Below are 15789 nucleotides of genomic sequence, written 5' to 3' on the forward strand. Positions count from 1 at the left end.
TAGGAATTATTGGATAAAGGTGTTGGGTTTGGAACCTTGTAGCTTGAAGTTGAGAAACCAATCTATTGATTTGTGAAGGAGATCTTGAACTTGGAGTCTTTAGATCTCCCAATATTGGAGAAATCCTTTTTTTGAAGTTCGTTATTTTTGGGAGAAGGAGAATTTGGGATTTTGAGAGTATCTCTACGTATAAGAATGTTATTAGGTTGAAAGATTGAGAAAAATTACCTTTTAATAAATTCCGTCGGCAATTTCGATGAGCTGGAGGTCTCTTCGCCAAACCATTCAGCAAGTTGCCAAAGGGTGTCTTAGCTCACTTAAAATAGAATTTCTGGAGGATTTTGGATCCATTCGGCTAGCTAAATCGGCTTGTCGCTGAACCATTCGGTGAGTTGTCAAATTGGCAGGTGAGCTCGCCGAATTATCCTGTTCGTACATGCTTCAGTAAAACAATCATAACTTTCTACTCCGAACTCCAAATGAGGCAAACTTGGAGGCGTTCGAAAGAGGACACAAATATCTTTAATTTTATAGGTCATGGGACGCATAACTCTTAATATTCTGAGAGATATGGTTATTTGAAGTTGACCCTCATATGATCTTATATAAAAACTCAATCGGTAAAGGATATTTAAACTCGACTTAATACTAGAGCTTCCTTATGAACCTAATTCACCTTAAATACACCTTAAATACTTAGAAATTGATCTTAAAACATATATACAATTATAATTCATCAGGCTCGGGCCTATACCATAAGAAGAATGGCTCGGGTCTTATCTTAAAAAAATTTGGGGTATAACAAAGTAGAAGAGACGGAGGACATGACCGTAGATAGGAAGGTATATAGGTTGATCAAGAATTAGGGTAGAAGATTAGTAGATAGTCGACTTTAGTTGTCACACTTCATGTGGGAGAGGCAGGGGCTAACTCCTCTTCATTTCTCCTTATTAGTAATATTATTTAGAAATCACACAGTTTCTTTATTCTTCAGTGTTTGTTACTATATGTTGCTTCATTTGCTTTGTATCCTTTTTTTATTGTCTTATTTTCTTATAAGTGTGCTTTGAATTCTTCTTTTCTTTTGAGACTAGGGTCTATTAAAAACAATCTCTCTACCCCCAAAAATTGAATGTATAGATAAAGTCTGTACATCCTACCCTCCATAGATCCCCGCTTGTAGAATCGCACTAAATATGTTGTTATTGTAGGTGACACTGATTTATTGGTCCGGTGACCCCAACCCGACCCATCTAGGTTAACCCAAAACACCTAAACAAACATTTATTTGTAGCCTAATTTATTTCTTCAATACTTCACGTTTTGCGATTGAATGAATTCAAAAAACACAATACGTCTTTTTTGTTTGATGAAGCTGTGATTTTTGGTTCAAACCCGGTGCAAACAAGTTCCAATTGATTCCAAATCAAGATTCAACCTAGTTTCTTCATCCTTTAACAATGTTGGATTCTTAGAAATCCATCCTCGACCGAACAAATCAATTCGGATGGGTCGAGTTATTTTGGGCTGGATCTTATATTCAGGTGGACCAATAAAATGATAAATCAGTATCAAATATTTAATGAAAGTCACACATATGTCATCTTATATTTCCGTTAAAAGGAGGAACAATTTTATCATAAAGATTAAAAAGCAATAAGGGTCCAATAGGGGCACTTTAACCCAAAAAAAAAAGTAACATTAAGAACAATTGAGATTTAATAGGTGGGAGAAGGACAAATTTCAGTCATTTCCTATATACGTTAGGGACATTATTTTTACCTTTTCCTGTTTTCTTATTAACATAATAGAGGAGGCTTAAAAAATCACAAAATCTGAATTATTCGTGCTAGACGTTTGTAGGTTCTGGATACCTAATGATTACGATAGCGGATGCCATATTGTAAGTTAGATTTGCCTGTTGAAAGATCCAAAAGTGGACTCATGTATTACTGGCAATTGACCCAAAAGGTATAGCTACGTTCAATTAATTTGTGAAAGATAAAGTCCTATAATGGCTAATAAACTGTTTGACTGGCCATGTGACTTCCCTTCAACAATATTAATATTATAGTCTTATTATTAGCTGTTGCAACTAGCTAGCCCAGACACGGTATGGATCGGAGACCCGATCCTTACGGAGTAAAATCCTCTTTCTGACATGTTATATAAAAGACTTGAACGTTGAAGATTTCTTCTTTAACCTTTTTTTTAATGTCTTTTCTATATTAGAAAAATAAAAACCTAATTAAATATGAGTATATTTCCTAAGTTGTGTGCAACTGGGCCATTGACCTTTTTTTGTTTTGTTTGTGGTGCCGGTAAGCCAATGAATTTGAATTTAATTATTTTGGACAAGTCAAATACTGTTGGCTCATCCTTATAAAAGACACCATAAATTGTTTTTTAGATATAGAAAGGTATAGAACTCGCATAAAAAGAGAAAAAGATAAGGTGTATGCACATGGAGGCTGCTTTCAGAAAATCTAATATTCATGGAGGTCATGTAGTCAAAGAGGACATAAAGGTTAGAGCTCATCATGAAGAAGGTGTTTTTGTTGAAGATATTAATAATCTTAAGGTAATTAATCAATTCTTTCAATATTCCTCCACATATTTTGCTATTTGTGATTTGAATCTTAATAATTATGTAACGAAACAATGAATATATATATATTCATCCAGCTATTAAATCTAATTAACTCGATAGGAAAACGATAAAATTTAAGGGACAACTATAGAATTTAAAACTATATTTTGCATGAGAATTGAAAACAACTCCAAACAGGTCCCTTGGAAAATAGTCGCTGGATATATATATACCTAGGCGTCAATTGGAAAATAGTCAAATGATTATATATCAAAATAATCCAAACATGCATGAACAGTATATATGGTCGTTCTTACATAGTATTGGATCGATCGATCAGTGGATGATATCTACTATATATGTTTCAGATTGGAAAGGAAAGAGAAGTCTATAAGGATGATATTTCGAAGTTCTCTCATCAAAAGGATCACGCCAGTGAAAAGGAGGTATAATTATATATCTCCTTCAACAATATCTTGTCCATTTTCTTGAGTTTGATTTGTTTATGATATTTGATTTATGCATGGTAAGTTTCTATTTTATTAGTGCGACTTTTTACAATTAATAATACTAGTAGCAAGATCAAGTGTTATATATCCAGCAAGATCTCTTTAAAATTTAGGATTATTTCAAAATCATCATATAATATTGAAGCAAAAAAAGATTTAAAGTATAAATTCAGTAGCTTTTGCTTAGATCTTGTATATATATTAAAAATATTTATTTGTCAACTACCTCATTTATTATTGTATATATATTAAGTTGATATCGTTGTATGAACTCAACAATTTGAAATCTTAGATCCACTTCCCTCTGAATTATAAAAGGTTGATGCCTTCCACATCAAGGCACGTTCATATATACTCTACATATGATACTCCTGAGAACGTAGGAACAATAGAATGGACAGTTGATGAAAATGTGAAAAGTAAGGTAATTGGATGCATGATAAGTCAACCAAAAATATTTTGGCAGGAACATTAAAGTCATACTAACCGCGGTATAGTTGTCAAACATTAATTTTCAGTCCTTTCAATTTCAAAATCTTTGACCGCAGCAATTGAAGTAGCTAGGGCATAGTCATCCTTTACTCATGATCACAACCGACCTGTTTTGACTTTTGGATATATAATAGTATAGTTTTTCCTTATAAAATACCACGTGATTATTCTATCACTTTGTTATATTCTTCTTGTTTGGGTAAGACTAATAATCACGAAAAAGAATATGTTTATCCTAATTTTTCATTTTGAAAAGATGGTGAGGTTAACTAGCATACAATTACATAAATAATATAAAAATTTAACCAGATTCGACTAAGTTAGTATAATAGCAGAAAATTCTTTCAGTTTTTGCCTGGAGGAGACTAAGTTTGGCTGAACTTCATTAACTTTTTGTGTTATTTTTGCTATTTGCTATGATTGTGTGCTAGTCAGCGGTTCACCATATATAAACACAACATCTTTTAATCAATTTTCTCATTTTGAGTATCAAAAGTAATTCATCTGATTTTTATTTCTCTTTTGGTTTTTGAATGATATTTGTAGGACGATCAGCTGGAATCAGCCAAAGCCGATATGGAAGAGGTAATGGAAGAAAATCAAAGGCTGAAGAAGCATTTAGATCGAATTATGACAGATTATCAGAACCTTCAGATGCAATTCCACGAAGTTGCTCAAAGAGATGCTAAAAAAACTAATAATGTTAAACATGACAAAGTTGAACTTGTGTCCCTTAGCCTCGGAAGGACTTCAAGCGACACTAAAAAGGAGCTATCCAAATTAATTTTGAGCAGAAAAGAGAATGGGGAGGAAGAAGATAACCTAACCCTAGGATTGGATTGCAAATTTCAATCGTTTACGAATAAGCCTACAAAATCTTCACCTTCAAATGTCAGTCTGGAGAATAGCTTAGGAGAATTTAAGGACGACGAAAAAGGAGCTGAAACATGGCCACCAGCTCACAAAGCTCTCAAGACGATGAGGAATGAAGAAGATGATGTGGCACAACAAAACCCTACTAAAAGAGCAAAGGTTTCTGTCAGAGTTAGATGTGATACCCCAACGGTAAGGATATCAACTTCGTTTCATGAAGTTAACGTATTCACTATGTTTCAGTTTATATGAACTTTTTTTTTTAATCGGTCTCAAAACAATAATACTGAAGATAAAGAATCTATGAAAAATTCATGTCACAAGCTTAATGATGTACTAGTTAAATTAAGTGAAGAATACAATCGGTGCTATATTTTGTGTACGTTGGTAATGAACTTTTTGTTTTATTTTCTGATCATCAGATGAACGATGGATGTCAATGGAGGAAATATGGACAAAAAATTTCAAAAGGGAACCCATGTCCTAGAGCTTACTACCGTTGTACGGTAGCACCATCCTGTCCTGTAAGAAAACAGGTACTCAATATAATGAAAGATATTTTTCGAAATAAAATAATTTATAAATAATCAGAATGCGTCTTAATTTAAAAAATCTCATCTTTTTCAGGTTCAAAGATGCATTCAGGACATGTCAATCTTAATCACTACATATGAAGGAACACATAACCATCCACTTCCTCTTTCAGCCACATCAATGGCTTTCACCACTTCCGCAGCCGCTTCCATGCTATTGTCCGGTTCATCCAGTTCCGGATCGGGCGCCACAAGTACCACAACCTCTGCCCCAACCAACGCGCTCAACTATTATCTCTCTAATAGCTCAAAACCAAACCCATTTTACCTTCCAAATTCATCCATTTCTTCTTCATCACACTCGCAGTACCCTATTATCACTCTTGATTTAACATCAAGCTCGTCCGCTTCCTCATTGCCCGTCCCCCATCACAGAACGAACACTAATTATCCCCCGCGATATAATGATAATTCTACCACGAATATTCTCAATTTCAGTTCCTTTGAATCTAATCCTCTTTTTCACATGTCTTGGAGTAACGGAAATAACCAAGCCTATCACAAGAACCAAGAAATTCTTTCACAATCTTACCTACAAAACAATATTATAAGCACGACGCCTTCACAAACTTTATTACAACAAGACACAATTGCAGCTGCAACAAAAGCAATAACATCCGACCCGAAGTTTCAATCTGCATTGGCTGTTGCTCTTACATCTATCATTGGCTCACGCAGCGGAAATCATCATATGGATGAAAAATCTGGGCAGAATTTGAAGGTTACTGAGCCATTTCCAGTGCTTTGCAGCTTCCCATCCACCTCTACCGGTGATCACAAAGATTATACACACTGATTCATTTTAATTTCTTTAGTTAGATTTTTTGCTTGTACAAGTAAGAAACTGGTAGTGGCATTATCAATTAATCAGGTTGTATTTTTATTTTTAAAAAAATGATTTGGAAATATGAAGTCCAAAGTGTAGATATTTTCATTAGTTTTCATTAAATTAATTGACACTTCGTTATGCTGAAGTCACTAATATTTAATTAGCATTTACATTGTAAGAATTAAAATACCCTGATCGGTAGATTGAATTGACTATACTGTACCTATTTAATTACTTATGATTTTGATAATTAATTGAATTTGTCCACAAGAATTGATGAGGTACTGGACATCTCTTTTTCCTTTTCTCAAACTGGTGGCTTTCGAAATGATTAAAGTAAAACAATACTTATGGAATTGCGTGTACGATAAAAGTATTTTAAAGACAAAGTAATAAAGAAAAATACTATACTTTCCTCTATACACATTAACTTGTCGTTATACTCTTTTCGTTTCTATTTATTTGTTAAATATTTTCTAATTTAATTTCTTTTTTTACTTATTAATTTTGATAAATCAAGAAAGGACAATTTTTTTCTTCCTATTATACCTTTAACTTATTAACATTGAATTAATATCTTTGAAAAATATAATAAGTAAATATGTTTAAAACTCTATCAATTGATAGGGGTAAAATAGTAAAATTACTATACAAATCATTGTTTTTCTTAATAGGTGTGTCAAGTCAAAAATTGACAAGTAAAAAAGAACAGAGAAAGTATTAAAATAAACATTTATTTTTATTTTTAAAATTTAAATAATCAAGATAATTAAAAGTGTACTTAGGAAGTATCATTGTAACACTACAAAACAAGATAGACCATTTGGAGAAAATAGGAGGTTGGCTTTTAAATGGGTTTGTTTGATTACCGGGATTAAGGATTTATCTCCCTATTAAATTCGGTATCATATTTATTTAGTGCTTGGCAGTAGGTATTGGTTAAAATCACAATAAAATTTTTATTAAACAGGATTACAATCCTAGGATAATCTTATTTTGAACTTAACGATTTTGAGTTGCACTATTTTTTTTTAATACTCTAAGTAATTGTTGAAATTGCAGTTATATCGCGTATTACTGCAATCCAAAGTGTTTATCTTTATTTAAATAAAACAAATTAGAAATCTCATTCAGATTTCACATAGAAAGTTTTTAAATAATAGTAATTGTACCTTAATTCTAAATAAATTGAAATTCACTATATGAATCTCTATTTGTTCATTTAATTTCATATCATATCTTCATCCTACGTGAAAAAAATAGAGATACCAAAGAGAATTGCGTCAACCAAAGTCAAGCTTTGAATGAGAGTTGTCGTCAATCTCGATAGGATTTGCTCTGATTAGCTTTTGTAGCATTTTCTAATTTCTTGTTTTCATTTTTGTAGATATGAAGTCAAGGTTATAATAGGTTAACTAGGGATAACATGGAAATAATTAAAAATTAATGTGCATTGTCATGCAAAGTCATTTATGACGTAGATGGATATATACTTGTACTTATAAGTTATATCTTTCCTATTGGCCAGCCTATTCACATAGTAATATATGGCTTCATCTTCCGTTCATTACCAAAACAATCATTTATTTTATTAATATTAATAAATTAAAATTGGTTTTTGGAATTGTTAGTGAAAATTCGTTTTGTTAGTTTGTGTCATTTGGGGTCTCATTTGTCATTATGCACTTTTAATTTGTAGTTTTGTACTTGTCTAGTCTGGCTAGCTAATAAATATGGCTTTTATTTAGTTTTAATTAGAAGTGGAAAACCTTAACCAATTATTGAAAAATCTAGCATTTAAAATTATTATCCAATAAACATCACAATATATCATTATTCAATATTATTTAACTGAACTAAAGAAAAGGTCTTGCGTACTATGGCACTATGCTTTATTTGACTACGTTTAAAATTGTGTTTTGATATATGTATATATATATGGAGAAGTTCTTAATTTTTTTTCCTATGTCAACGAAAAATATTGTCTTCAAAAGAAAATTGGGAACATAATTCTCTATTGAAATGTTGAAAAAAAAAGTCAAAACATCTATAATTAATTACGGTGTTTGTTTGAAAAAAAATATTAGCTAGACCTGAATGTAATCATAATGTCCAAGATTGAACGCTATAACTTATGTGATTTGCAATTCAAATCGAATTCAATTCCATAATTTACACAATGAAAGTACCAAATTTGAAACAGCAACATATGGTGACACGTTCTTATCACACAAGTCGCTGGATGCAAGCCTCTATTTCATCCACCTTACTCCAATATGATATGAAATATCATCGTCAATCTCCCAATTTTCTTGGACTATTAACTAAAGATACTTGAAACTTATTCTTTTGGAGATGACTTGAGTATCAATATTCACTTTCACATCTTTATTATGATTCACATTACTAAATTTGTGCTTCAAATATTCTTTGTTAGTCCTACTCAATCTAAACCTTTTAGACTTGAGCTCTGTCTCAAAGTCTTCAACCTTCATTGCATGTTTCGTTAATCAATATAAATAAAGTACCTAAAGTGTACATTTGGGAATCCATTACGGACCTTTTAGGCAAATAAACAAAACTTTGTCAATCAGTTTCTATTTTGGCAGTAGTATTGTCTATTGTTAATGACGTGAAAGAAGATGCCTTTCTGGAATTTTCCATGACCAATAATAATAAGGGATAAGGACTAAAGTTTAAACGCCTAATGCAAGTTGCGTTGAGGAGCGGGGTACGTAGGGGGTGGGTGGTGTGAAGCAAATTGAAAATGCAAAGAAGTGCTAAATTGTGAATCCCAATTCTACTTCATTATTCATCTCTGCTCTCTTCGATTCGCCAGCAGACATAGGACTCCATAGCTGAAGCAAAACCCTAGCTCACGCCTTCTCTTTGAATTTCCCTGTTAGGTAATTGTATTGAATTGAATTGAATTTCTTCGTATGTTATATGCCGAAACATCAGTTTCTGCTTTTTTTGTTGGATTATCAGTGGATCTTACGAATTCGAGAAAAAAGTATTTGAATTTCACTTTCCTTCTGCTCGTGTTCATCATGATTCATGACAAGCTGCATCGCACTATAAGGATGAATTAGTATTTGTTAATCTTTGGCGTTTTTTGTTTTTGTGTTTCATAATTAGTCCAATTTAGCTTAGAGATCGCAATCTCAGCTTTCATAGTGTAGTATGCTGGATTTTGACTGACTAATATAGGATCGATTTGATTAAGCAGGCAGTGAATACTCATTAATGTTGTTTCTATTGCTTGGTGTTTTACTTTAAGTGATGCTTCTCTTAAATTATCAATGAAAGAAGAAAGTGATGCTTCCAATTAACTGCTTGGTTGTGTTAATTTTATCATGGTGATGTGCAGGTAGTTAAAATGTCAACTCCTGCAAGGAAGAGACTGATGAGGGATTTCAAGAGGTTACAACAGGATCCTCCTGCTGGTATTAGTGGTGCTCCTCAAGACAATAACATTATGCTTTGGAACGCCGTTATATTTGGGTGAGTCTCTTGTAATTGAAGTTCATGAAATGTGTTTTGAATTTAGTTATACTTGTCTGTTGGTACATCTATTTGGCATGTTTTACTAGATATAACTAAACTAATTTCTTCTTTTTTTTTCAATTGCTTTTCTTGGTGCGGCACGCAGTCCTGATGATACTTCTTGGGATGGAGGTGAGTTTTCCTTGCATTTAAACACTGGCCTTAAAGAATGTCAGAGCACAGTAGTTTGACATATGATGTTAGCTTGCTAATTGTCTGGTCTAGTTTTATGTGTGGTTGTCTATGCATAGTATGATGTTTCAATTTTCTAAGCCTGTTTTTTCTGTCATTTGATTTGTCATTTATATCTCATGCCCCCTCTGTCCACTCCATATGCGATAATATAAAGAGGAATTTAAAGGAGAAGGCAATGATAAGAAACAAGTGCAGTTGTAAGTTTTTTTAAATCATTCAGCAGGGACAAGGTATTTATGATCATATTCTTGTGCTCTGATGGCAATGATTTCTTTCTTTGATCTCCCAATCCGAGCTTTCCTGATCATATGATTATGATTTTCCACCTAATTATCTGTCATCATTCTATTGCTTAATGCCAAAAGCAAGTTAGTCCGTGATGAAATGCACAGTAATCTTCTATACTATTCTGCAATAGGTTGTTTGCATTTTGTCAAACTCTATGAAAAATTGGTGATTTAGCTATGTATGGCACAGCTAGGCTGCTCCATCTGCTTAACTTTCAGAAATGTCTATCTTGTCTTGCCTAATCTTGTAACAAAAGGCTCATGTTTTGCTATTGGTTGAACCAAAAATATCCTCTAGTGGACTTATCATGTGGTTACATTTTTGTCTGGACTGACCAAAGAATGCGTTATGCATTTTGAAGTCATTTGATTTTGTGCTATTGCTGTTGGCACATTTGCTATTTGCTCCATAGAAGAGGAAAAAATATGCATTCTGTACCTGTTCCTTAGTGAATTATGTGTTGATATCTCCTTTCCTGACATGTATTTGCTACTTTGTTCTGTCACAATACCATTTGAGAACATCAGGTACGTTTAAATTGACGCTTCAATTCAATGAGGATTATCCCAACAAGCCACCAACAGTGCGATTTGTTTCTCGCATGTTTCATCCAAATAGTAAGTTGGAGGTGTAGTTGTGGTTTTCCATTCATTAGAGAATTGAAAAATGAATTCTAATCTGTAATTTGCTTTTCCATTTTTTTAGTTTATGCAGACGGAAGTATATGTTTGGATATCCTGCAAAACCAGTGGAGTCCAATATATGATGTTGCAGCTATACTTACATCCATTCAGGTATGGAGCTCAGATTTAATTTCAAAGTCCACAATACAGAACATTGTAAAATGACGAGTTTATTATTTGTTTCCTTGAGTTTTACTGTGTTTATTATTTGTTTCCTTGAGTTTTACTCTTATAGATGCAGTGAAAAGATCCTTCTAACAATAGTTAAATTCAGATAAGTAGGTGTTGTAAGCAGTAGCTACAGTTATGTATTTTACAAGCATGGCTTTTCCTTATGATAGCTTCCTTTTAAAATAAATAAATAAATAAATCCATTCCTTATGATAGCTGGATTACTCATATTTGTATGCTACTTTTGCATTTCATGCTTGGATATTTCCATGTAAATTCGTTAGTTCTAAATGAGAAAGTAAGTATAGAAGAATCACGAAAAGTAATTCCAAAGATTTCATTGTTTGTGGAGGGGTTTCTAAGGATCCGTTTGTCAAGCATTTCTCCCAAAAATTAGTATGATTCCTAGAATGTCAAGAAAGGGTTCTCTTTGACAATCTGGAAACTGGAAGGAGGATTATTGTAAAGCTGTAAAATAATAGGACCTTTAGCCAAAGCCAAACATCAGAACTTTTATCTAGAGGATGGTCTCAAATACTTCTGTTGAATTATGACAATTCTCTCAGACAACTGCTCTCAAGGAGCGGGAACTTCTTAAAATACTTTCTTTGGTCAACACAACACAGTTAACCTAAATGATCCTTTCGTATCTATTCTCTTTGGTGATTTTATTTGAGGGAAAGTCTATTTGTCCAAACAATAAACAATATTTCAAATCGCCCCACAAGTATAAACATTATTATTATTTGGATAAATTTCTTGAGAAAAGCTGGCTGATTATATTTACTAATATTTAAATTGGGCTAAAGAGCCCTTTTTGGACATTCAGTTCAACTTGAATATTATTTACAAATCAATACTTATTTCATAAATGGGCCTTTATTTCAACTTCAGCTTGAAATAGGGAATTTGAAGTTGCAAAATTTGTTTGAGGAGCTTTTTGAGAGAAATAATGGTGTTTTCATTCAAAAAACTTAAATTTTATTTCCCGGAGAAATTTATGTCCAAAGGTAACTACTTCTAAATGCTCCTTTTCAACTTCAACCAAATATTACCCAAAATGCCTACTTAGCTTTTCTATTTTCTTCTTCAGAAAATTGTTACTGTGTGTTTTGAGGGAAAGTCTGTTTGTTTAGTTCCTAGACAGGAATTTACTCTTGGGTGTCTTGATTTAGGAGTGAAGTAGGAGTTCTTCTCATGGAATTTGCTTCTCAGATTCAACTCCTTGATTGGTTTGATGGTAGTTGGAAATATAGAACCCTCTTTACATCCTCCAGTATCAATGAGCTATTTGAGTATGCCAGTGTTCATTTAGCAAGAATTTCTTGAAAGTTCTAAAGCACTAGCACTAGGTTACTTAAGGAATCTCAGATCTCTCTCGACACGGAGAACTTTTATCATCTTTTATTAAGTAATCTTATTCAAGGCACCTTGAAAGTGCCACAAGGTAGAAACAAATAGAAGCCGTGGTAGCGAGAAATAAAATCAGGATTTACGCTTTCATGGAATCAATTAACCCCAATATAACAGGACCTCAACATTTGCAGAATACTATTGGGAAACAGGATAAAGCCATATCCTAATGTGTCCAGGTTTAGGAATTGACAGACACTTCCTGAGATGAAGAATAGGGAAGTTCTGGTGAGAATTGTTACTCAAGTGACTAGATAGATGTTGAAATTGTGCAGTTTAATCCTTCACAGAAACTGGGGCAAAACATGTAAATATGGTTTTATTGTGTTGAACAAAAGACCTATTAGTACAGATGTTAATGTGGAGGGTGGAGGAAATAGGGCAGCCGGTGTACTAAGCTCCTGCTATGCGCGGGGTCCAGGGAAGGGCTGTACCACAAGGATCTATTGTATGGGAGGGTGGAGGAAATATGGAAGGGCAAAGTAAGTTTATTGCATAACTGTAACTGAGCATCAAATACGGGAACTTCGATTTCATGCTTAGTCTTTGATCAGTAAGTTTATTTTCAATCCTCTGGTAAATCTATTCAGTTGCCTATAGTATCTTGATTTGGGGAGTGTTTGGTGCATGCATCACAGAGATGAATACTATACTCATATTTGGCAGTGAGGAACATGTATATGTTATACTCACAAACATTCATAGCTAAGTTGAGCAACCATTTGGCACCTTTGTTTGATTGTTGACCTGCAAGAAGAAATTTGCTAATAATTTGCAATAAGATCTTCTTTGGAGAGAACTAAATGGATGGGAGGTACTATTACGGTCTTTAGAAGGAAAAGTTTTAGGATTGCGATAGGAATGTTTCATGACAAACACATCCAAAGTAAGGTGCTTGGCCTTTTTTTATAGTTGTTTTAGGAAGTGTTAATTACTCCTATTAAACATTATTCACACAGAGTTTAAGAAGCTTATATTCTGGCATGGCTCAAAGGATATGGACTTTGGAGCTTGGATGACTCATCTTAGAAGCATTGACATTAAATTTTGAACTGATGGTTGTTGGGTGGGGAGGTGATCAAACAGTTCTTACTTTGCGGTGTGAAAGGGCACATCCTATCCTGATTTTACAGTCCTAGCTTAGTAGTTCTTTGCATGGTATCTAGGGAAAGGAAGTTAAATAAAAGGATTATAGGAGGAGATTGAAAAAGAACTGGTGAAGGGAGATCATTTTCTTTCCTTTGCTTGGTTTGGGTGGAAACAAGGCAGGAGAAAAGGATCTTTTTGAGTTATCTATCTTATAAACTTTAATTTCCCTCTGATATATCCTTTCTCATTTTCTACACAAACCGAGTAAGAGAAGAATTTGGATAAATCTCTCTCTCTCTCCCCCCCCCCCCCCCCCCCACACACACACCAAAGCATAAGGAAGACTTTAAAATATATTACTGTTTCTTGTTGTTAGAACATTTAGGATGATAAGTTTGTAGGTCATTTAGATTTGTGTATTTTTGTTTAATTTTTGGTGTAAAGAAGCTTTGATGCAAGATGAAGAGTCTCTAGTTGATCTCAGAGGGTCTCTCTTACAGGTACAAGACCAGGTTTTTGGCTTTTGATTTTTTTGTTTTTCTCTTTTGGAAGTCTTGTAATCAGGGCCTATATCTCTCAACACTACACCTCTGTGCTAAGACCTATTTTTTTCAGTTATCGATGAAATCCTGCCACCATTTTAAAAAAATTGTTCGAATGGAAGAATTGAGTCTTAATCCTGTTAACTATACGCCATTGAAATTCTCCAAAAAAATATGTGCCATTTTGGATGACCTGAATAGAGAAATAGTACTACCTTGTGGGAAAAAAGTGTGTTTATATTTGTACTTCTGTTTTTTTTTTGTCATTTCTTGATAGTGTTACTTGTAATTGGAATTCATATACTTGGATTTCCTAATCTCTACATCATAGACAAACCAACATACGTGGACTTGTTATTATGAGGGAGCTGTGTTCGAGCAATAACTCCTAACTAGCACTTCCTGATGAATGCAATGCTCAAGCATTTGTGTTGATTATTTAGTGTATAGCATGAGAAGGGGAACATCAGATTAGAAATTCATCTTATTTATTGCCAGAGTATCATAATTCTATGTCCTTGTATACTGATGACTCCTAGATTGTCCTCTGTGAAAATAGACAAGACAGATGTTCTGTTAAAAAAAATTGGGCGGGGGATGGGGTTTGGATAGGTTGTGGTTGTTGTTTGGCTGGATTATGTATGGTTACTGCAGTGTGTGTGTGAGAGAGAGAAGGTGATGCTATAGTAGAAGAGTATTGGTGTTGCATGTACTGGGCTTACTCCAGCGGTCCAGCCCTCTTTTTCCCCTCTTGTTTGTATAAGTAATAATTTGTTAAGTAGGGGATGGAGGTGAAAATGATGTTCCTCAAATGGCGGATTAGGGAGAGATCCGGTTGTAGTTGCTTTTGACCACTGGAGACTTTCATGCAGATGAGCACCTTACACCTTCAGAAGGGAACTTTAGACTTCTTGTTTGCTTAAATTATTATAACTCTCTTATTCTTGCAGTCATTGCTGTGTGATCCAAACCCTAATTCTCCTGCAAATTCGGAAGCTGCTCGGTTGTTTAGTGAGAATAAGCGGGAGTACAACCGGAGAGTTAGAGAAATCGTGGAGCAGAGCTGGACTGCAGACTGATATCACAAATATAGAGGTTATTGAAACCTCAATCATGAGCTTTGGGGACTCATCTGTGTAATGGTTCCAGACACCTTTGTCTAGAATTTTAATTTTGGTGGAGCACATTCATGCTGGTCCCAGTATAGTTGCTCTATGCTACTCCCTCAATTGTTGTTCACCGCTCGTCAAGCTCCTGTAGATTATGTCTTCTGTTATTGGATTTGATTAGACTGTGCTAGTTGCTTTTTCCAACAAAGATTATTTTCAAATACTTCCATTTCCTGTCAAGTTTGGATTTACCTTGTAAGCCTTGCGGACCTAATGTATGATAATATGTTTAAATTGAAAAGAAGCAACGACTTCTCATGAGTTTTTGGATCAATTGTTATCAACTTCGTTTTAGTTATTTAATTAGCAAATCTCTTTTCTTACTGATGATCAGTTATTGATCTCATTAAGTCTACCAGTGAAACAGATAAAAAGCTGGGTTTAAATAGTTCTAAATAGGCGGAAGTATCAAAGCATGGATGATATGGTTCCAAGATAGTCTTAACACTGACTTTTGGACATTGTATAGGTGATTTAATGTTTGGTATATCTACAATATTATTATTTTGTGAGAAAATGTCAAAAAAGAAAAATAGGAAAAAAAAAAATTAGAATGTTGTACTAATTTAGCATGTCATGTCATTTTTTTTTTCAGGGACAAAAGGACTAATGAGTTAAAATGGCAGGAAAACCGTAATTGAGATGAAATCTGTTGCATCATAAAAAATGAAGTGAAATTATTGTTGTAACATAGTTTCCGGTTTCACTCAACATGGTTGTGGTATATTAATGAAACTACTTCACTCTTAATCAGAAGTCTTGAGTTCGAACCTTGGTATGGAAAAAATTCCATCGGAAGCATCATCC

The 15789-nt window shown here is 33.7% G+C and overlaps 2 protein-coding genes across 4 annotated transcripts; both read left to right on the forward strand.

The window, feature by feature from the left end:
• Positions 1–2430: 2430 nt before the first annotated feature.
• LOC129895752 (WRKY transcription factor 72A-like) lies at positions 2431–5929 on the forward strand. The gene is made up of 5 exons (XM_055971515.1): positions 2431–2581; positions 2959–3036; positions 4138–4656; positions 4887–5000; positions 5092–5929. Exons 1-5 carry the CDS (start codon positions 2459–2461, stop codon positions 5851–5853), a joined length of 1596 nt encoding a protein of 531 aa, XP_055827490.1. The 5' UTR covers positions 2431–2458; the 3' UTR covers positions 5854–5929.
• A 2644-nt stretch (positions 5930–8573) lies between these two features.
• Positions 8574–15256, forward strand: LOC129896909 (ubiquitin-conjugating enzyme E2 2-like). Of its 3 annotated transcripts, none has more exons than XM_055972901.1 (6): positions 8574–8673; positions 9257–9390; positions 9539–9564; positions 10443–10532; positions 10621–10709; positions 14764–15256. In XM_055972901.1, the coding sequence occupies exons 2-6, from the start codon at positions 9266–9268 to the stop codon at positions 14890–14892; spliced, it is 459 nt and encodes a 152-aa protein (XP_055828876.1). In that variant the 5' UTR covers positions 8574–8673; positions 9257–9265; the 3' UTR covers positions 14893–15256. The 3 variants fall into 3 exon arrangements, with proteins under 3 accessions (XP_055828876.1, XP_055828875.1, XP_055828874.1); XM_055972900.1 differs by having other exon boundaries at positions 8576–8787; XM_055972899.1 differs by having other exon boundaries at positions 8577–8792.
• The last annotated feature ends 533 nt before the right edge of the window (positions 15257–15789 follow it).

The sequence above is a fragment of the Solanum dulcamara genome, chromosome 7 (genome assembly GCF_947179165.1).
Source record: "Solanum dulcamara chromosome 7, daSolDulc1.2, whole genome shotgun sequence".
Taxonomy (NCBI): domain Eukaryota; kingdom Viridiplantae; phylum Streptophyta; class Magnoliopsida; order Solanales; family Solanaceae; genus Solanum; species Solanum dulcamara.